A 22,696-nucleotide genomic window follows, 5' to 3' on the forward strand; every position below is an offset into this window, starting at 1 on the left:
TGTGTCCCAGCCTGTTTGCTCCTGTGGGGGGCAAGGTGCTGGGGCTGGGCAGTGGTGAGTTGGGATAGTGGCAATAGGGTCGCATGGAACTGAAACAGAGGAGCTCTGAGTCTGCCCTTGAGTTTTATGGAATTTCATTTTTGTTGTGTTAACTTGGAATAAGCAGTACAAGTGCACGGAAACGTCAAGCGATGCGGGCTGTAAAACGCTGGGCAGGATGCTGTTCAGTGAAAAGGGGCAATTTTTAAAAAATGAATAACGCAGTGTCAGTTCATGCCAGACTTTATTAAGAAAATAAATAAAATAAATCCACCATTTTGGCATCTAAACTCCAGGACAGAGGGAGCAGACTGCGCAAGGAAATAAGCTTTAGGAGCCCAGGTTACAAGTGTTAGGGCACAGCACGGTGCTGCCTTGGGGTGCTTGAGCTGCCTTGGAAACCCCAAACAGCACGGGTGTGTTTGTGGGGCCTCCGCCGGGGCGAATGTTCACTGCTGCTGCTGGTTAACGGGGCAATGAGAGGCTCCGTGGTGCTGCTCTGGCTCCAGATCCCTCTGACATCTTCCTGTCGAACCGAGGGAGAACGAAGTGAAGCCCTGGTAAGCCTGCCAGACGCACAGCAGAAGGTGAAACGCCGTGGAAGTGGCACAGCCCGGATCTCACCGCAGGGGCTGGGGCTGAAGCCTGCCGAAACCCAGGCGGGCGTGAGGAGTCCCTGCCTGGGAGCCGGGGGGGGCTGGGGAGAAGGGGGATTTATAAGAGAAAAGGCGGCATCGTTCTGCATCTTCAGCTCTGCAGTGCTCACAAACTTGGTGTTTTTCTGACCAAAAAAAAAAAAAAACCAAAAAAAACAAAAAGCACTTGGATTAAAAAAGGAAAAGCAAGCTGCTTTCGGTATGTTTACAGTCAGATGTGGTGCCTGTAATTAAGTTTCTTTTCTGTGAATGATCAGTTTGGGCATTTCCTGACCCCCCCCCCCCTCCTTTAACATGACTTTCACTTTTAATCTGCAGACACCCCTGTTCCTGTTCTCACCCCGTGAATGCAGGAAAACACAAACAGTTCAGAATTTGCCGAAGACAAATATTCAGGTCAGGTGGATTAGAAAAAGATCGGGTTGCCAACTACCCAGGGACCAGGTGTTTTATTCAGTCTTTCACACCCGTCGCGAGAAAATCCCCCAGATAAACATTTAATAATCTGGGGAAAGGCGAAGGGGTCCGGGGAGGGACGACGGTGGGCAAGGCAATGCTGTGTCTTTAATTTTCTTTTCTGAAGGGAGAAAGTCTGCATAGCAATGACAGGAGCACTTGTTCATGCCTTTAATGTGTGATCTGTTTTCTCCAGTGGAGGGCACTCAGTGTATCACAAACTAGAACATTAGCACCAACAAGCTCCAAAGCATCATCACTCTCTGGAAAGCCTTCTGAATTAGACAAGAGCTGCCTCTCAGCACAGCTACAAAACACTTTAAACCTGACCAGCTAAATGGAGAAACCTTGCCTGCGTAGCTTTTAAACCGGGCTCTCCCCCAGCACGGGAGGCCTGCCTGCTCCGGGAGCTGGGAGGCCGGAGGATGGATCGCTGTGACTGGGAATGGCAAAAGGCAGCAGAATGAGAGATGCTAGGTACCGGCAAAGATTTTTTGCTTTCTTCCCCAGAAGTTGCTTTACCTTCGCGGTGAGCTCTAGCTTTGACTTGCAGATTGCCACTTAATGCTGCCGCTTCTCTGATGACTTACACAATGGCTCTCAGAGCTTAGAGTCCCTCCCTACCCCCCCCCCCCCCCAGACTCCCCCCCATCCTTCGTCCTGTCTTCCCCACCCCCAGCCCCTTCCCTCTCCTTTCCCTTCCTCATCCCCAAAATTCTTGCTTGTCCTCTCTAGGGAACTTTGTGTGGGTTACTGGCATGCACGCTGGATGGCGGTGATGTGAGTGGCAGCTGTGCTGTGACATGAAGATGCTGCTGGTTTAAGGCAAAAGAGACCGGTTTGAAAAAGAGAGAGGCAAAGGGAAGGCAAAAAGGGAAGAGAGAGAAGAAAACAGCTGGAGAGAGGAAAAGGAGGGCATTTGTTGATGACAAAAGGATGGGTAAGTGAACTTTTCTTGTTTGTTTGCTAGCACAGCTGCAGCTGTATGGTATATTTTTCAGTTGGATTATTAGCTCTTCAAGAGAGGAAAACAGCCTAAACAGCAGCAGTGCATTCCTTTGCCAGGTGACTCACTGTACTTGCTATTGTATTTTTAGATCATGTATCCCCCCCCCCCCCAACACACCTTTCCTCCTGCAGTGGTTTTATATGTAATTAATCTGTAAATGCATGCACGGAGTTAAGGGCTGTGGAGAGTGCGTTGGCCGTCTGTGTAACCCACCCACACACCTGCAGACACACAGAGAAGTACATACATGCATGAGGCACGCTCACACCAAATTCCTCCTGGCTTTATATTCATATTCGATGAGCCTGTAGCGGCATTATTCAGGCTGTCAGAAAGGGCTGTTAACACTTTGCGGTATGTGGGAAGCAGAAGGGAGGGGGGGGATTTTGTTGTATAGGTGGTTCTGAAAAGGCTCATTTGGTCTTTGAAAAGATATCCCGAATATTGCTGCTGGATTTCCAGCAGTCATTTGCCAGTCTTATTTTTTCAAGTGTGACAGGTTTATTTCTCTCCCTCCTTCCCCCCAACCCCCAAGTCTGTAACAGCAAGAACATATTTCTAGCTGGCTGCTGCTGCTGGCACACAGGCAGTAGCAAAAAAATGACGATTTAAATAAAAAATCCAACCATTAAAGTGAATGGCAGAGTCACATAGTCAGGGACATTTTAGATTAGGAATTACTTCGTAGATTGCCAATTGGTTTAAAAACGGATTAAATAACTGCAGCAAAAAAAAAAAAAAAAAAGAAAAAAGGACGGTTTTGCAACAAATAATAAAGTAATTATTTATCAAGGAGATCCCAGCCCTTGAAATATTTCCTGTTGTAAAAATGCATCTTAATTCCTGGCAAGACTGCAACTCTGGACAGAGGCATCAGCCCTCAAATCACTGCAGGCTAAGGAAAGCGTGCGTATGTGTTGGATTTTCTGACAGCCCCCCGCAACCCTATTTGTAATTATTCAAGGAATGTAGAAAATATCACTGTGGTCATGCAACAGCGTTGGTACTACATGAGAATTTTGACATCTGAAATGCAAAAATCTTAAAATCAATAGAGCTGTGGAAGAGCTGAAATCCAAATATACCCCTTTAAACTTTCTGTGTTTTGCTGCTCTTAAGGCAGTGTTTATATGTAAGTATTTGTATGTATATTTTCACAGAGGATATGCAATAGAGGTATACCCAGAGCACTAAATGTGTAGGTATTCACAGCTACATGTAGATAACTTCACATCAGTATTAAGGCTAAGACTCCTTGTAAAGAAATGTCGTCTAACATTATCTTGGTATTCAGCTCCCATGCTAGCATTATATAGTATACTTCCCTCTATGTTTGAACTTTTTCTATACGTCTCTATATATTTTAGGTACGTGAAAATAATGAGCAACTTAAACCTAGTCTTAAAAAAAATAACTTAGTGCAAAAAGTAGAGCCTTTACTTCTTGATTTTGCAATAAATACATATTTTAAAGATGGATCGAACTTTATTATAAGTAAATTTCTCACTTCTTGCAGAAATCTTTGGAGGAATTGAACTTGCAATTGCTTTTATCAAGGAACATATTTAGCACCACGTAAATAGCAGAAGCTTTGGCTCATTTCCTTTCCAGCACTATGGAGCATTCAGCACAGTGACTTGACAAATATGTTTATTGTTAAAACCTCAGCATCTAGTGATAAGGATATAGCAGCAACATTGAGAGATGATGTACAGGAGAAAAGTGAATAGAAAACAGGCTCTTGGTCCTTCTAAGGGATCATAAATCACACAAAAGTAATTGAATAACACGAGCAGGACTGGTGATGGTGCAGGTAGGAGAGATGGCAAGCCAGAAACTCAAAGGACAGGCATTTATACAACAAAAAGTGCAAGACTGGATGCAAACAGGTTGTCCTCCAAATCCACTGCTTCGCTAAAGCTTTATTAGAAACCCCATTGACGTTAGTAATCTGTTGGTGATTTATTTTAATAGCTTTACAATGCACATTTGTTTTCTTTTTAATATTGTAGGTTTCCATTTAATTAAGCAGCTGAGAGGCATGAGTGTGGTGTTAGTGCTACTTCCTATGGTGCTGTTTGTTATGCTTGCGGGGGCTCAGCGAGCTTGCCCCAAGAACTGCAGATGCGATGGCAAGATTGTGTACTGCGAATCTCACGCATTCAGAGACATCCCTCAGAATATTTCTGGAGGGTCTCAAGGCTTATCGTTACGGTACAACAGCATTCAGAAGCTGAAATCAAATCAGTTTGCGGGCCTGAATCAGCTCATATGGCTTTATCTTGACCATAATTACATCAGCTCCGTGGATGAGGATGCATTTCAGGGGATCCGCAGGCTGAAGGAATTAATTCTAAGCTCCAACAAAATTACCCATCTGCACAACAAAACGTTTCACCCAGTCCCCAACCTCCGCAACCTGGACCTCTCGTACAACAAGTTGCAGGTGTTGCAGTCCGAGCAGTTCAAGGGCCTCCGTAAACTCTTGATCTTGCATTTGCGGTCTAACTCGCTGAAGACCGTGCCGATCCGAGTTTTCCAAGATTGCCGAAACCTCGATTTTCTGGATTTGGGCTACAACCGCCTGCGGAGCTTATCCCGTAATGCTTTCGCTGGCCTTTTGAAGTTGACGGAGCTCCATTTGGAGCACAACCAGTTTTCTAAGATCAATTTTGCCCACTTCCCACGCCTCTTCAACCTTCGCTCGATTTACTTGCAGTGGAATAGGATCCGGTCTATCAGCCAAGGGTTAACGTGGACTTGGAGTTCCTTGCACAACTTGGATTTATCAGGAAATGACATTACAGGGATAGAGCCCGGGACGTTCCAGTGCCTCCCCAACCTCCAAAAGCTGAACCTGGATTCCAACAAACTCACCAACATCTCTCAGGAGACCATCAACACGTGGATCTCGCTCATCTCCATCACTCTGTCCGGAAATATGTGGGAATGTACTCGAAGCATTTGCCCTCTGTTCACTTGGCTAAAGAATTTCAAGGGAAATAAAGAGAGCACTATGATATGTGCAGGCCCTAAACATATCCAGGGCGAAAAAGTGAGCGATGCCGTGGAAACATATAATATCTGTGCTGAAATCCAGGTGGTGGTTACTGAGAGATCCTATCAGGCGCCCAAAACCCCTCAGAGACCCGTCTTTATTCCTAAACCCACCATTTCCAAACTTGAAAGCAATCAGCCAACATCCGTGATGCCGAGCCCTTCTGCAGACCTCCCGACGCCTGCAGTGGAGCCAGAGTACGAGCACGTTTCCTTTCACAAAATAATCGCGGGGAGCGTGGCCCTCTTTCTTTCCGTGGCCATGATTTTGTTGGTTATCTACGTGTCGTGGAAGCGCTACCCAGCCAGCATGAAACAGCTCCAGCAGCATTCTCTCATGAAGAGGCGCAGGAAAAAGGCCAGAGAGTCTGAAAGGCAAATGAACTCCCCTTTACAGGAGTATTACGTGGACTACAAGCCAACAAACTCTGAGACCATGGATGTATCCGTTAATGGATCTGGGCCCTGCACGTATACCATCTCTGGCTCCAGGGAATGTGAGGTATGAACCATGATCCTCCTAAAACCATTTCAGCTGCTGGGAAGGAGAGGTAAATGTTTGAAGCTCTTGAGGTGTCTCTAAATGCTAGAAAGATGAATGAGTTGTCTTTGCTTTTGGGTTTGCTCATTATGAGAGGTTATCTCGTTAAATTATAACAATCAGGGAGGTGGCGGCGATGATTTTTGAACAATTCAGACTGAAAGAATTAGATGAAGTTGAAGCAAACAACTATGATTAAGGCATCAGGAGTGTTGCTCTTCTCGTTTGCTCCCATTTTATTATCAGTGACCACAAGAGTCCCATCTTTGGTGTATCGCTAGAAACAGAGGAGTTAACCTTTTCTGTTTGAAATATAAGCATGGAAACCTCTCTAATCCAGACCCCAAGTCAAATTTTGAGGGTTTTCTGATGTGTTTAGCACTAATGCCTAAGCTTTTTTGCATTTTCTATGTGGTTCAGGAATAAACCTGGGGGCAACAGGACTGCAGCACAGCCTTGGCGTTGAGCATGTACTTGTTTTGCTGGATAAGCACAAACATCCGTGCTTCCTCATTAGCTTTTTCTGAACTTGAGCCTTGCAAAGGCCCCAAGTTGAATGATACAGCTACAAATATCTGGGTTGAGAGAGATGTCTTACTTGTTTTAATGTATTTTAGTTGAAACTGAAGGCTTACCTTGAGACCCAACTCTACTGGAGTCAATAATTTTACGTACTAGGCATGCAGTATTATTTTGACTTAGCAAGTACATGGGAAATACAAACACGAAAAGTTCCTGGTGCTTCTTTTGTCTGTTATTTTGGAAGAAAATACCGTATTTTTTCATTGCTGTATTGTAACTGGCACTTAACCTGTATGGAGGAAATGTTTTCACTTGTGAATACAGTTGCTTAAAAACACCTGATGAGGAGGGTTTGCGCGGTCCTGTTTCAGTTCTTGTTACCTAACCCTGCACGTGATGTGGTTTTAGGGGACCAGTTTCTCTGCTCTGGTCGTGGGCATCCTACCTGAATACATTCTCAACGTGCTTGCTGACTTTTATTCATGTCCATTTTTACAAATTGCATGGACTGTGGTAGACGGTAGATTTTAAGCAGCTTCTTTGACAGCCAGGTAGAATGAAAGATGTGAACGCCGAGCAGCGTTCAGCAGCTGCAGTTCCAGGATCCTGAGTTTTGAAAAGTGGATGTTTTGCACTTTGAGAAAACAGGGCTTCTGCAAGGCGTCTTGTGTTTGGCACCTGACGTCCCTAGCTGATCTTGGACCACAGAGCTAAGGGGAAGGAAAAAAGCAGAAGCGTGTGCTGTGGGGCTGCTGTCTCTGGAGCAGTTTTGTCTTCACAAAGAGAAAAGCGCCTGTCGTACCCCTGTCACCTCGGCCAGTATCATGACATTGAAGGTGTGGGGTTTTGGTTTTTGGTTTGTTTTTCCTGTTAACAACACAAGTAGAAAGTAACGGATGCTAACAAAGTTACTTGGAATTTTCTTTGGCGGTCACCGGGAGCATTAATTTTACCTGAAAGGCTGTCTTTTCGTCTTGCTCGCATTTAACACCGCGGAAGTTTCATTAGCTGCAGTACTGCTCTGTGTGATTTACAAGATGGTTTGGAGGACAGCTGAATCCCCGTGCCTTAACTGAAAGTCCCTGTAGCAAAACCCCAATCTGTAACAGGATTTGGATCATGATTGCAGTGCACAAAAGACAAGGGATGCTGTTTGGGAGACTGAAATTCAGGTAATTTGCATTATGGCAGATAAATGAAAGGGTGAAGAGTCCTCCCAGGTCCAGTAACAGGTCGGTATGGCATACATTTCTTCGTGCTGATGTTGAGTGTTACACACAGCTTTAAACACAAGGGGACCCCAGCTCACCTGGTTTCCAGGTGCTAGCGCAGTGCCACAGCACTTTTACCCAGCTGCTCCGTTCGGGTTAAGTTCAGCTGGTGCGCAGGTTTGCAGAGCTCAACGTGTTTTATCCCATTTTCCTTGGGATTCTTACTTGTGGTGGAAATCCGGGAGCCTGTACTCAATGTAGCCCAGGCTGTGAGTGGGAGCACGTACCCCCTGTGTTTGCCTGGTGATTTATTACTTGTTGGCTATTAGTAGGAAGACTTCAGGAGCCAGAAAGCAGCAGATCACTGAAGATGCATGTAGCAACCACGAGCCCCCCCCCCCCCCGAAATACTATCTTCAGCTTGGATTTAACATCCTTCGTCTCCATAGCTACAAGGTTCCACTTGTGAAAGGACAGATATGCGCTGCACGGAACTTAGAAATGGTGAGAAAAAAATCCTTGGAGTATCTTCAGCAGTGGGAAGGCATTATTTTGGGGGGGGAAGGAAAATGGAACATCTCATTATTAATAGTTAATTAAGCCAGAGGTAGATACTTGGGGAAAAACTATTTCTTGGGACGAGTGAGTCCTAGCACGGGCCCACCCCATTGTAGGTCCGACTTGTGAATTCATTGGGCTCAGCCTGAGGTTTCCCCCAGAAAAACGACTGCTTAGAGAGAAACAAGTACCTGCTTACAGCATGAAAGCAGAGCCTTTTGCAGAATTCAGTGCTTATATTTTTGTTGCTTTTACTCTTTTATTAATATTTTTCAAACAGTTGTCTGCTTTCATATGCTTACCTCCCCACGTGCCTGTAAGCACCTTAGGCATCCAAAAGCTGTGTCTCTGGGGGAAGAAATAACAGGTTAATTCCATTTTAACCTGGGAAAGATGCCCGAGGATGCTCTTTTGTTGGAAGCTGGTGATAATGAATAGCTTCTGAGCATGGCCTAGGGTTGTGTGGGCATGCTCATTACTTTCACAGTGCTGATTTTGGTTTTAGGCACGTCCAGCTCATCTCATGTACAACCCGCCTGCTTTCCATGGCAGAACTGGCGCTGAAACAAGATGCTTAGGCATTTATGCAGCTGCTTTTTTTTTTTTTTTTTTTATAAAACAGCTACACGTGTGAGCAGGTGCTCGTGGTGGTAAGTTCAGCACAGCTTCTGGGCTGCACCAAAGCCTCCCAGGGGTGCCAGGGCTGCCCTGCTTTGGGTCCTTCCATGCAGGTGTGCTTTGCGAGGCTGCCTTTGTGAGCCCGTGCTTTATGAATTATTTCTTGCACTGCAGAGGGAGAGCCAAAGTCAGGCTTGCTGTAAATGGGAGCAACTCTCTTGGCATCAGTGGGATTATAATCACTGACACCTGGCCCGTGGTATTCTATTTAGTCTATTGGCAAAGCTTTCTAAAATAACTGGATGCTTATGATTTTGGCTCTCAGCATCCAGTTAGCAGACTGCTGCTATCTCATTTTGTTACTTGCTTTGCTTTGTGCAAGTGCATCTTATTCCCCCTCTCTCTCATATTTATTTGTACATTTGCTGAACTTCTGGGAGCATAGAAAGCAATTGTATAAAGCAAGCTGTAACATTATGTATTCCATACGTAGCACATGCAAAACATCTGCTTATAGCACACTGAGGTTACGTGGGGAGCAAGAACATTGCTACAGAAATGTTCCCTTCCCTCTGCTGGGTTATTCATCTCCAGTTTCTCAGGCTGGCAGCTACAAAGCAACCAAGTGAACATCTTTTGTGTGTTAACTGAGCACACTGGGTGCGAAACCTTTTGAGAGACAACTGCCACAGCCCTCGTGATGTTCCTCTTTACACTTTCACTTCTGGAGGTCCAACCATACCCCAGCATTTTACAAACAAGCCCACCTGGTCATGTACAAGCAAGTGGCTGCTCTGATGCTCCCGTGTTTTTCATGGGAGTGAAAACCAGGGCAGTTGTCACTTGTATTCATCCCCGCTAAATCAGTCGCACAAAAGTGTGTTTGCTTTGAATTCTGCATGCTTCCCTCTTGCCAGTGGGAAGAAATAGATTGGTAAAGGAGTCTAACATATGCAAACATATTGGGCTGCTGTTGACCTCCTCCTTTTGAGCCTAATTGAACAGGAAATGTTGACACACCATTGGTGTTTATTATACATGCATTAAACACCATACTGGGTTGTTTTGAACGAGATGCAAAAAGGAAAGAAAGCAAATCGTCTCCGTTGCCCAGATGCTCTTTGGTGCAAGGTTCCAGCTCTGCAGAGGCTTTCGTGGTTCTGTGACACAGCTTTGGAAGGGATGCCCAGGGGCTGAGCAGGAGCTTACGGGACATTGGGAGAGAAATCCCTCTGTGGTTTGGCAGATTCCTTTCTTTTTTTTTTTTTTTTTTTTTTTTTTTTTTTTTTTTTTTTTAAGAACGGTGACAGCATTCCGTTAGCCTTATGTTTTTATAAAGCATATTTAGCAAGGACTCCGTGGCAGAGGCTTGAGTTTTGGATGGTTTGGGGTAACGGAGAAGGAAGGCGGTTCCCCAGGCAGTGCATTGCAAGGAGAAGACTTCAGGAGGTGGGAACAGCCTGCTGCCTTCGTTTCAGGGCCAAAGAAGTGCAGTCATCTTTCCAGTGACTGTTTTGGAGGGCTGTAGGATGGCTGTTATTCATTCACCTTTCTCATAGCCTTTGGTGCTACGGCTCCTCCTCTTTTGCGCCTCTCTGTGATTTTAAATGGACCTTGAAGTCCTGCTGCAGATGTAAATCCGAAGGGGGAATCAATCTGAAGAAACTTTGTCATAAGCTCTGTTTGTGTTTGGAGAGCAAGCGAAGGCTAAGCTGCTAGGGCTTCTCCTCGGTGCAATATATCTGAAAGAAATACGTCTCAAGTGGCTCAGAGGTGAAATCTTTCAGGCACAGGACCAGTAAGAGGTTGGAGGAGGAAGTAAATTTTCAAAATGTCTCCAGGATTAGGACCAAAGACAGAAATTTGTGTTTGTTTTACCCTCAAAGACTTCGTTAACATTCAGAGCCTTCTGTATCCTGCTATTCTACTTAGCATTGCAAGCCTCGTGTCAGTATAGAGAAGGCTGTGCTACAGAAGCACTGGTAATGTAGTCATAAATGCACGGGGGCAAATTTTTCAGGGCTCAGCACTTGCAGAGTGTGAGATTTCCCAAAGATATTACCAAAATGACTGGCCGTATTTCCGGGAGAGCTCAGCCAGCTGCGCATCAGCAGCAATTGAGACGCTGGCTGTAAATTTGAAAAGGGAGCTGCAGGAGGATGCTGAGCGCTTCGGGAAGTCTTACACAATCCTCATTCAGGTGCCTGGGTGGGAGATGAGCGGATCTAACGTTGGGTCTCGCAAGACGTGTGCTGCTGAGCTGCTGAAAGTGATGTGCTCTGATGCAATGCGAGAAACCAGTGGCAGAGGAAGCTGAACCCCCATCTCCCAGGTTTTCACAGGCGTGGGACTTCCCTGAGCAGGTTTCAGCCGTTGCATTTTGCTCCACTACGGCTCAGCCAGAGGCTGGCAGCTAATGACTGAACTCTGAAATTGCCCTGAGGGCTCATTGCAGCAGCCCTGGGCTGGAAGGGTAACCAGCAGGACAGCATCCTCCTGCCTCTCCCCACCTCTTCTACTCCCCTTTCTTTGTCCATATGCTAGAAACTTTGCCGTTTGTGTTATGCACAGCGAGGACTGGTGGAACGGAGAGGATGCTGTGCTGTGAAAGCTTTGCACGCGAGCAGAAAATATTTGTATTCCTTTTATAACCATTGCTCAGGCCCCGTGAAGGATTCCTGCGTTGCTGGAATTGTGACAGATGCAGTTTGCCCTCTCCATCTCTCTCCTTTTCTCTCACCCCTGCTTCTGCTCCAGCTCTGTGATGTGCTGCCAGTATTTTAAGGAGGGGGAAAAAAACCATCGATTTTAGCCCATTATGTGCTTCGGTTCAGGAGGGAGAACGCTAACAGAAATAGGGAGAAATCTGTCTAACCTATTCATTTGTTTCTTCTTTTAAACGTGCGCGCACACAAAAATCTCACTTTAAAGGAGGCAAACAACCTTATTAGTAAGTACCTCGCTGCTGGAAACGTTCCTCAAACTCTTCTCCAGAACAATAGGGTTGACCTGATTCTTGGTATTAAGGCTGTCACCTTACAGATCCTGTTCGGGACCGCACGGAGCTGCTCCACACTCCGCACGCGCCGCTTTACTCCGCTTTTTGGCAGGGATGCTCCTGGACACAAACTCCTGGCAGACGGTGAGACCCTGGTAGGAGGGAGCTGCACTTCTCCAAGCGCTGAGAGCGTGGCTCAGGTCTCAGCTGCGCAGGTGTGGGGTTTCCACCGAGATGGCCCTCCTGGTTCTTTCAGGAGGGGACGTGCTGCTAGCGAGAGCTGCTCGGCGTGCGGAAGCGGGCAGCCCTCTCCGTGCCATCCGTGCTGTAAACATCATGACACGAAAAATTCCTGCGTGGTTGGCGTTCGGGCATTTCGAGGCAGGTATTTTGGGGACCGAATGCAGATGGGCTGCAGCAGTAAACAGGTTTGACACTCATCAGGTTTTAGCACATCTGCCTGGTGTACAGCCAAATAAGCTTCGGTTGCTTGTAGATTTCTCTGTCTACAAAAAAAAGATGATGCTGGATCAGTGGTAGGGATTTCCTGGGGGTTGTTGCCTGTGCACCGAGCTGCAGATTCCAGCTCTGTTAGAAGCCAGAGGATGCTGTGGAAGGGATGGGGAAGGAGGGGGTTAATTGTGGGAACGTTGCCTTCTTGGCCTGATGAATTGGTTTCGTCTTTGCCTTTTTAAGTCATGTAAAAGTGCAAAGGAAATAGAAAGCTCTTGCTAGTCGATGTAGCAGCCGGAGAGCGCCATGGGCGCTCGGGTGGAAATCCTTCTGCCTGCAAGACTGGGGAAGGTAGGAAAGGTGAAAGGCCAGATTACGGTGACCATCTGTAAGCTCTTACCCTCCATGGCATGTTGTAGCTACAGCAAAATCAGAGAATATCTGAGTTGGAAGGGACCCACAAGGATCATCGTTTCTTAGTTCAAGTATTTTAGTTTATTATTTTAAGGGGTTCATTCGATACATCTAAATATTGTTGGCTACAACATAAGAAATTCATAGATGCTGGCAAGCCAGAAAGTCTTTCCTTAAAAGCTCTGTGCTCCAAGGCAGTCTCTGACAGTGGGTAACATCCTATGGCATGGTGAGGGTGCTTGGACTTACCTTTTTTGTTTCCTATACTTATGGCAAAAAAAAAAATAATGTTATGCATGATATTTTTAATCTGTAGATCTCAACACTCATCAGATAAGTAACATTTTTCTAATTTTTAGTTTCTGCACCACGCAGATCTTATGCAACAGCTGTTTGCTGTTCAAGTTCCATTCTTCTTCTCTTCTTTCCTTCTCACTGTATTATTTGATTTCCTTTGAAATACAGAAAAAAAGAAGCAAAAATAACGTTCATGTTTTTAACCCGTGGGGAAGAGTAACACGATCAGAGGTGGGGTGTTGCTGTTGTGTGCTTGTATGTGTTTGGTTTGTGTAGAGACCTGAGTAGGGAAGACTGACCTTGATACATGAGTTTTGATTCCGATACTGAAATTTCAAAGTTCTTTTGTGATTTAACAATATTCAGTATTTTGTGTCTGAACATTTCAACTGCATTGCAAAAGTGCTATATCAGGAGAAAAATTACATGGTTTTGAGAAGTCAGCGTGTATTAAATCTATTGTGGGAATGTGGCATGTTCTTCATTGCAACAGGCAGCGCTTGGAAATTATGTAGTGTACAAAGATCTTTTGATACATTCAGCACTGGGGGTGTGCACAATGCTTCCTATTGCATACAGATATAAAAACACATTGTGGAAAAAGCAATCTTGATCTCCAGTTTTTGACAGACAATGAAAGAACCTGTTTTAAGGCAGAAGCTTCGTTATTTTTGTTCCATGTAAACTCTAGTTTTCTTCATAAACAAATACACTGGCGTATTGCTTTGCTTGTATGGAAGAAGTAGGCTTTCCCTATCTGTTCCTTGTAGTTTAATCCAGTTAAGAAGGAAGCAGTAACGAAGTGAAAGATGGTAATCTCAGTGCGGTGCTAGTGTTATTACTATGACTATTGGTGTTTGAGTAGCAGCTGACAACCCTCACGTTCAATCACCGTATGAAAATAGCGAAGGAATCGATCTATGCTGGGAAGAATAGGATGCAGTGGGTGATCCGGGTGAGTACGGCACAGAAAGTGGAAACGGAGACCTGAAGAGCAGTTTACTTTCAGGAGATGAGTTGATGAGTGAGGACTGAGATCCTGGATTTAAGAAACCTCGGAAAATATCCTAGCTAGTGGACGACTCCAGCTCTCAGTCTTGTGTGGGAAAAAGGCCGTTCCGCTCAGATAAAACTCTCCCCTGGGCATCAGGCCAGGGAAGGACCTACTTGTCACTGAGAGCAAGCGTCCAGGTCTCCGTGGGAAGGTCAGCCTCACTCTTAGTGCCTTGCACCCTCGTGCATCCTAACTCCACTTTTTTTTTCAAACTTTTCTAATGCGTACAGTGTCTTTGATGAATGGACTTGAGTTGTGTGGCTTTGCTCATTTTCAAACTCAGTTCTCGTATAAAAAATCAGCTCTCCCTCTGTGTGATGGCCTCTGAAACCCCAGATGATTCTTCACTGCTCTCATCTTCCGCTAACACATCCATTTGGATTATCTTTGTGTCATGATGGATGCTTTAAAAGGAACCAACAAGGCCATCAAATTCTTGCCCTGGTTCAACTAGCATTTGTTAATGTTCTAAATCATCTTGGGCCTGAAATGTGCTACTTCTTAAATTTAGAACGATGTGATTGCCTGAAGCCTCTCCATGTGTTAATTAAATCATCATAATTGTGGTTTCTTGAGACTGACAGGTTATAAATAGTTTTTCTTTCCCCCCTCCTGCGGTAATTTGGTATGAATGACAGGCAAAACCACTATTGTTCAAACTGTACATCTGACACTGGCCTTCCCATTCAGACTCCATTTCTTTGCTATTATTTGATTGTCCTGAAATAATCGACAGTGTCATTCTTAAAGGCTAGTTAATTACCATGTACTTTTCACATTATGTGGAGATGAGAGAAATGATTTTTCTGGGTCATCATTATCCATTTAATTTAACAGAACGTTATTAAGGAGGACTGGAGGTCGGGACAGATGTTCGGTGCCTGCGTGTAGACACACATGCACAAACATACATACGTAAAGAACAAGTCCTAAGACGTTTTAATTACAATCTCATTTCCATGTATTATGTCTCATCAAAGATTTTGTGGAAATGGAGGTCTCTGTGTTCTCAGCACAGTTTCCTCTATTGCTCCCAAGTGGTAGCCCTTCCCTTGAGGAGGGCCATAATTGCCGTGCTGTAACTGCCAACAGACAGAACAACTTAATAATGTTACAGATTGTTTGGAAACAAATTCAGATTAAAGTCCTTCTCATCCTTGTTCCTAAAAAGGAAGGAGAGCCACAAGTGGTGTAGTGGAGCAAGAATTTGTGCAAAGCTGTTGCCTCAGCCTTTGCTCTCCCGTGGTTTGAGCGCAGCTCTCTCCCAGGTGTGTGCGAACGAGGGAGAAACGATGTTAGTGGGAACATCCTCACGTCTGCATTATGCACTGTCCCATTATGCAATTATGCATTGCTCGCATTTAATATAGCTCTGCACACTCAAATTTACTCTGTTTATAGCTCTAATTCATGCAAGAACCTCGGGCTAAATCTTTGTCTGCTCCTCCGGATCCTTCCTGCTCTTCCAATTATACAATGAAACCTTACCACTTCATTACTTGAACTGTGGAGTATAGACACGCGTCGTGCTGACTGGCATGATTCAGAGTGAAATAAGATGTGAGAATATAAAGGGGAGAGCTCAGCCTTGCCTTCCACGGCTGGAGGATGCCCTCACGAGCTTGGCAGGCGAGCTGAGATCCACCAGCCTGACCGGGGGCCTCAGGAATCAGGGACCGTTCTCAGCTCCGCCGGTAATTTATCGTGCGAGCATTGCAAACTGTCAGAAAAGGAAAGAAAGCAAGGTCACGTTGACTTTCATTAGAATTTAAGCAGTGAAACCAATCCTTAAATCTTTGAAAATTTCTCCTGTTTGTCTCGTAGGCTTTGCCCTCCCATCTGCTTCCACCGAGGTCGGCAGGGGAGGATTGCCTCTTGCTCTCTCCCTGCTCGGTGGCTCGCGGAGCAGGGCTGGGGCTGGAGCTGCTACTTCAGCTCGAAAGAAGAAAGGTATTGTCGGGAGCCTTAAGGGACTCCTACTGAGGCTGTTTTGTTCCTGCTATAAAAGCCTGTCTGAAGTGGTCTGCTTTGTGTTGGTGTGGTATTAGCACATGCCTATTTAGTTCTTTTAAAATGTCTATACTATATTCAGATGCAACAGAGACTTACTCACAGCTACTCAGGTGCTCCCTGGTCCCGGTAGTTTTCTGCAGCGCGGTGAAATTGCATGATTTTAATGTAAATTTCCGATCCATTTCTTTTCCCAGCATTATCATTTTCTTTTCCCTGTCTAAATCATACGTTAGGCTTCTGGCTTAAAAAGCCACATCAATGTCACAGGCAAAGTGGGAGGGGGAAACGAAGGCAGTTTGTGGGGTTTTGCATTTGGAACACGAATCGCACAAATCAGAAAAGGAAGTGACCTACGGGCAATTTGGAATTATTTGAAGTTTTTATTTGAAAACAAAATCTATGGGTACTCTCTTTGCCTACCTTTATTTGTGGAATATATTAAGAGTCCCAGTGTGCATGAAGCCTCGGCAATCTGAGGAATTGATTAACCTTTTTCTGTTTATGATTACTTCCCAAACATTTATTATATTAGCTCTTAGAAACAAGGTCCAGACTTCTTTGTTTAGGTCTCTAACAGGCAAAGGACTACAATTAACACTACTTCAGTGAGTTTTCCGTGTAGGTTTTAAATAAAAAGTATACCTAGCGGATTTGCTATTTCCCATATCTGTTGAAGATCGAAGGTGAGGTGTTATATGCCGATGCACATCAAGAAAATTAGAGTCAAAGAGGCTGTTAGCCACCTGATTTGCCTTGTTGTATATCAAGGGCCAAAGAACCATCGGGAAATTGAAGTGGTTGTAAAACCAGGAGCTTGTTTCGACTAAAAAGTGCCTCCACAAAAGTCGCATGGAGACTTAGAGAGAAGGCTCCTCTTCTCTAATACTTTGTTCCAAAGGTTAATAACCTTCGCAGTGAAAAATAGCTGCTCAGCTGTTAAAATCATTCCTTTCCTTCTCAAAGAAATTAAGCTCATCTGAGAGGAAGAAGTATCTGATATTTAAAATGTCACTCAGGATGTCCGAATACAATATCCAGCCTACTGAAGAGAGGCTACAAACAAAACCACAAAAAAACACATGGAAATTCCATCTCCTCTTCCCTTCATCCCGGTTTTCACGAGGTCTCCAGCTGCTCATCTCTAACTCCTGATCCTGCCGTGCTCTCCTGGAGCTCTCCGGGGGTGCTTTGCAAAGGGACTCGCAGTTCCCCTGTGCCTCGACCTGCAGGGACCTGCTAGCAGAAACTCCGTGACAATGTCCATATTTATTTCCAGGAAACAATGATACAAACCTCGAGGTAATGGCATTAAAATTGTAGTTTATCACGCTATGAGATATCTTTTAAGGTGCATCACGAGAGCAGCGCAGTAAGTTTACATTCACTTGGAAGTCACAGAGCTCACCATCACGTTGCTCTGGTTTAAGACTGACTTCTGAAAGTTGGTTCCTTCATTACCCAGTGTAATGACTGTGGATCTGCTGTCATACTCTGAAGTTGGGCCTTTTAAACTTGTTTGCTTTAAAAAGCCTGAAGAAAATACTTTTTTTTTTCTTTCTTTTTTTTTTTTTTTCCTCTCCCCAACGATTGTGTGGTGCTCGCCTTGACTCTGTGGAATATTACTGTTTTGGTTTTGATAAACCATACTTCAATGGGGATGTGATTGCTGATGATTTGTTCGGGTAGCTCCATCCCCATAAGAAGACGGGCTCGAGCCAGATAGATCTCATTCTAGAATGACTGTCATCAAGAGCTTCTGTAACTAAAGGATTTTGGTAGTTGAGCTGCGGCAAAAATGAAGGCATTTGTCAACGATTCCAAGTCTGTCCTGTTCTGCAAAAGTAACAAATGTTCCGCTTACAGGTAATTAATTAAAAATCATTAATGAGTCCAGGAGTCCAAGAATTTTTTATCATGAGTTTAGTGGCAGGAGTTTTCACTCTCCACTATTAATTTGGCATGATAAACTGCTGAAGATAGATTCACAGTTGACGTCGGAAGAATTTACAGAAGGCTTACTGGAGCTAGCTCAGCTCTCGGTTATTTCCGCAGCCGAGAATAACCGAAATGCCATGCAGGAACCAGCCATGGGTGATGCGATCCTGTTGTACTTCGGAGCTGTTCCTGTGCCCAGATCTTTCTCCTTGCCTCAGTTCATCGCACTGTGCTCTCCTTCAAGCACGCGTCTTCCCACCTCCTACCTTGCTCTCAGCATTGCCTGAATTATATCTGAATTATATCTGAAGTATTGGGAGGTACTTCTCAGGGGTATCTTTCTGGCTTGATTTAGAAAGCCAGGCTTAGCACTCAGCTTCCTTGGGTGTTTTTTTAAGCTTTTTTTTTTTTTTTAATTACTATTTACAAGTGCTACAATCTTCATGCAGTTTCCTTTTATTTTGTATATTCGTTAACCGTTCCCTCTACTTCTGTAGAGGTGCATTTCATTCAGCCTTTGTCGCTGATCAATTTGGGGCATACAAACTCAGGTCTCCCATGTTTCTGTTTCTTCGTCTGTAAGATGGGAGGAGTAAGGCTTATGTTCACTTCCTAGGTTCTTGCAGACCTTTGCAGAAGTTGAGAATTGTATTGCAAGCTTTATTTTCTTTGATTTTCATTTTGAGTTTAATTACAGGTTGTGCCCTGGACAGCGGAGCTGGGGGGGGGAGTTATTGCAGGACATCAAAAACACAGTTTTAAAGAGCATTTTCTTTCCAATAAATACTTTAAAAATAAATAAATAAATAAAACTTTACCCTGCAAAATTTGTAAGAAAATAACTAGCTGGCCATATCCCTAACTCAAGAACTTTCACTTCGTTTTTTAATACTTATCTCTAAAGTTTTATCATGAATGGATGTTTCCTACGGATGCTTTCATTTCTGAATAGAAAATACTTTTCTCTCACTTCAAAACTATCAGTGACAATTTTCGTCAGGGCAGCCGAAGGTAGGAGTTAAGTACGCCGGCTTCTTTCCACCTCTTTTCACTAGAGCAGTATTTAGCATTCTCTTCGTGGTCAAGGTCCTACTTTGTGAGGTACCTCACAGACCCAGAACATTGCTTTGAAATAAATCCTTACCTGAAAGGACTTACAGTGTGTCTTTCAGTTTGCGATACAGCAGCATCACTGGGCAGGGTTATCAGCACTTGAAAGGGGAAAATCCTGCTCCCTTTGAAAATGCATCAGGTGAACAAATGGAAATGATTTCTCTTCATCCGTAGCAAGCAGTAACTCCCTTCCTTCATCAGGGGGATTTGCAGAAGTGTTTTAACCCTGCCTGTTTTAAAAAAATAAATAAATAAAGCTTGGGAATCGTCCGTGCACGAGCTTTGCCCTCTGCCGAGCCGTGCCCTCTGCAGCCCCTGCACAGCAGCAGCAGTCCTGCTCCGCTGGCAGCAGCTCTGACAGCAGGCCAGCATTGGGAAGGGAAAGGAAAGAAAAAGAGAGATGGATGGGAAAAGCAGGGTTAGGCAAATGGCTCAGCTTGCTGTGGTAAAGCACCTTTCTCAAGCACAGCAGGGCTTCTGGTGCCCGATTAGTAAAGGCACAGACCCGGGCTTTGAAAGCGTCGCTGCTAAATCTTAATGCTGTGGTCAAAGAGGGTGTTAACAGGGGGAGATATTTTACGTGGCACGTACGGGGGTTCCTTGTGTGTGTCTTAACAAAAAGCAGCAGAAGCGAAAGCTGCTGTGTGCCTTAAATATGTGGTTATTCTGAATTCGAGATGGGGAATGCAATAAAGGCAATTCTTTAAGGCAAACAGTTCATCGGGGTGACAAATCTAGTGCTGAGGTTTATTATTTTGCACACATAAAGCCCCTTCTTAATAAAGAAGGTATCCCAGTGACTTCACAAATACTGCTCTGGCCTTCAGCTGTTGATCCAGCAATCAGATATTCTGGTGATGGGAACAGCAAAGCTGCCTTCCCAGATGGATGAAAAAGGCAAAAGCCGAAGTGATGTTCATTGAAATTTTTACAAGTCTGTAGGAAGCAGTGAAAAGAATGCCGTTGGGTTACAGGCCCGGCTATATTACCTCGTAAGTCAAGAAATAATGTTGTCTGGGGACTCTGGCAGGGTTGGGATCCAGCATGAATCGTAGAGAAAGCATCGTAAGCAAAGAAGGTGAGGAGGTAAAATCTGTGCTTGGCCACATACTGACTGTGGGATAGGCCACAGGGTCTCGGGGCCAGAGGCTTAGAAATGAGAACGGCCGTACAAAAACGGACTGAAACCACCGGGACTGTAAGCAGGCAGAGGGGAGAGGACCAGAGAGGCTTCCACCAACCTTCAGAGGTTTCAGTAGTCTTGTGAGCCAGTCACTAAACGTGTGGTAAAATAAGACTCTTGGCTGTGTTCAGGTGGAGATTTCTTTCATTTGTTTGCTTTGTCCCACTGGCAAAATTGTCAGTAGCATCATTCTCTAGAAGCTTGATGGATCTTGACTATGGTAGTACAGGTATAGGCACTTCTTAACGCCTTGTTGCGATAGTAATTCACAACTTGGGTGCAGGCTTTTGCCACCTTTTAAAGGACTGATGTCTGATGGTCAGTTGGGATATTTTAAGTGTGTTGCACTTCAGAGGTGAAAGCAGCGGGCTTCCTGCCTGCTTCTCCAGCCTCCGAACCATGTCTCGTCGTAGCATCACAGCAGTAGTATTTAAGTTTTGGTGTGTGCTTACCAAGGATGTGAAGTTAAATTAGCACGTGGGTATGTTCCTTCACTGACATACTTCAAATCACACTGCTGAATTCCTCTTCAGTTACATCAAGGCGTCGTTGCCAGCAAAGGCTCAAAACCCTGCGTACGGTGTGGTTCAGCACGAAATGTGTACAGTTGGTTCTTAAAAAGCTTCCCAGATTCTTGAAAGTTTGATGGCGACAAAGAAGAATTTGATCCTGACGTTTCCAAGGACCTAATCTAAGGGTTCTCTTCTTCCTTCCTCGACTTCTGCAGGAGTGGGGTTATTTTTACTTCTGTCCAATTAAATGCTTGAGCCTTTGTTTTAACCATGTGCTGCTGTCTGATAAGCTTTGTCAGGAGTACAACCCTGCTGAGAGTCATACCGGGTGCTAATTCTGCTGCTTACGTGCAATATATCACTGGGGGAAAGTCTCGTTGCGTTCCTAAAACAAAGGCCCTACTGTCACCTGAAGTGGGTTTCGTAGCAGTTCAGGCCAAAATTACAAAGTTCTCCCTATCTAATTGCAAACGCTTGAGACTTGCAAACAAAACCCTTACATGCAAGAGGAGTAATAAATACAAAGGAAAACATGTTTCAGCTGAAAATACCTTTTCCCTTTAGTTTTCTTTTTTTTCTTTAGCATTGTTTTTACAGTTCACCTCGGGTATGGTGTAGCCAGATTTCAAACCGAATGCAGTAATTAATTTGTCACAGTGTGTGTTAAAAGATACATTTGGTAAGGGGTTTAAAAAGTGCTAGTTAATCATTGATGAATTTTAAAACAGGATAAGCACATAAATAAGAGGTCGCATATGATTTCGGATAATTTCTTAAAGCGTGTATTAATAATTTATTAACTCTCGATAAACTATTTACAAATGCATGCCAGATCTGAAACCCACTCAAAAGGAGCTGTAGCCGTAAAACAAATAAGAAAAATAGAAAACTGGTGAACGAACCATAAGTGATGTTCACGTTTGATGCTGAGATTTGAAGCAGAGACCCATCAGTCAGACGGTTTCTGGGGGAAAAAAGGCATTTTAAAAAGGCAGCACCCTTCTAGAGGTCTCATTTTGGATATCCTGCATCATCCAGGACTTTTTATACACAGGGGTTGTGCGGGTTTAATTTATTGTAGTCGAGAGTCTCGCTACATTACCCCTTAGCATGGGAGAGATTGAACATTTATTTTCAAGTGTTTCCTTAATGATTGGTTGAGTTTGTGTTTAAGTGTTTCATTTAATTAGTAGCAGACGAATTTAGGGTCAGATTTTCAGGAACGCTTACTGCTTAGATTTCTCACTGGAGGATTTGTGCTCTGAATACCCGCCACGGTGGCTAGAGGGACTTCACGTCTGTGCAGTCAAGAAAGCCTGGAGGAGCGAAAATTTGAAACCACAGACCCAGCGCACCTGCAAGACCATCCTTCCTCTGCAAAAAGAGAAGAAACCGCGGTGACACAACTTATTCATGTGAAGTAGCTATTGCCAAAAACGCCCCACTTGTGAGCAGCCGTGTTTATAAAAAAGCAAAGGACCTGTTGTTGTGCGTGTGGGTTACGTATGGGTATGGTACTCACAGATAATGTGCACAGTTTGTTCGCTGAACTCCAGGGTCTTTACAGACCTTTCAGAAAGAGGAAAGAAAAAAATCAGCTTTTCTCTCTGTTTGTGTTTACTGAGTCAATATTTATACCTTGTGATCTCATTGAAAGCTGGTGTTTATGGCTACTTTTCCCTGTGCATCAGGCTGTGGCTTTGTTTCACAACGCTGCAATATTCATTCCCTTTCAGGTAGGCACTTAAATATTTTTCTTCTCTCCCTGTGTTGATTGCTAATTATGTGGATGCAAGGTTTGCTTTGTTTCCTTTTGAGAGCATTTGCTTGGGACTATTTCATCATCATCTTTGGATCAGACAACAGCCTGAATATCAAACAGAGTGCTGTTAGAAGCTTTGCTTGCCACCTGTCTCCTTTCCAATGAGTCAGTTCTGATTTTTTTTTTATTTCCACTTCTTCATCCATTTGATGTTTTATCATCTGAAGCATTTCTTTCCCCCCTTCGCCCCTTCTCATTTGGCATGTCTTTTTGCCTACCTGTGAGCCTCAGCTGA

General features: G+C 44.3%; 1 protein-coding gene across 13 annotated transcripts in view; it reads left to right on the forward strand.

Moving 5' to 3' along the window:
• Nucleotides 1-22,696, forward strand: part of LRRTM4 (leucine rich repeat transmembrane neuronal 4) — a 328,293-nt gene that overhangs the window by 119,590 nt on the left and 186,007 nt on the right. For 11 of the 13 annotated variants that reach the window (XR_013942198.1, XR_013942199.1, XM_080568453.1 and 8 more), the window contains 4 exons: nucleotides 1,014-1,091; nucleotides 1,348-1,628; nucleotides 1,887-2,091; nucleotides 4,173-5,719. Coding sequence is in view for 10 of the 13 variants with exons in the window: in XM_080568453.1 (XP_080424579.1) it covers nucleotides 2,088-2,091; nucleotides 4,173-5,719 (1,551 nt within the window). In the remaining 3 variants the exon portion in view is untranslated. Of the gene's footprint in view, nucleotides 1-1,013; nucleotides 1,092-1,347; nucleotides 1,629-1,886; nucleotides 2,092-4,172; nucleotides 7,996-22,696 lie in introns of all 13 variants that reach the window. The other 2 variants (XR_013942197.1, XM_080568450.1) reach the window with 2 other exon arrangements.

This window comes from Anser brachyrhynchus, assembly GCF_964034855.1.
Source record: "Anser brachyrhynchus genome assembly, chromosome: 26".
In the NCBI taxonomy this organism is placed as follows: Eukaryota; Metazoa; Chordata; class Aves; order Anseriformes; family Anatidae; genus Anser; species Anser brachyrhynchus.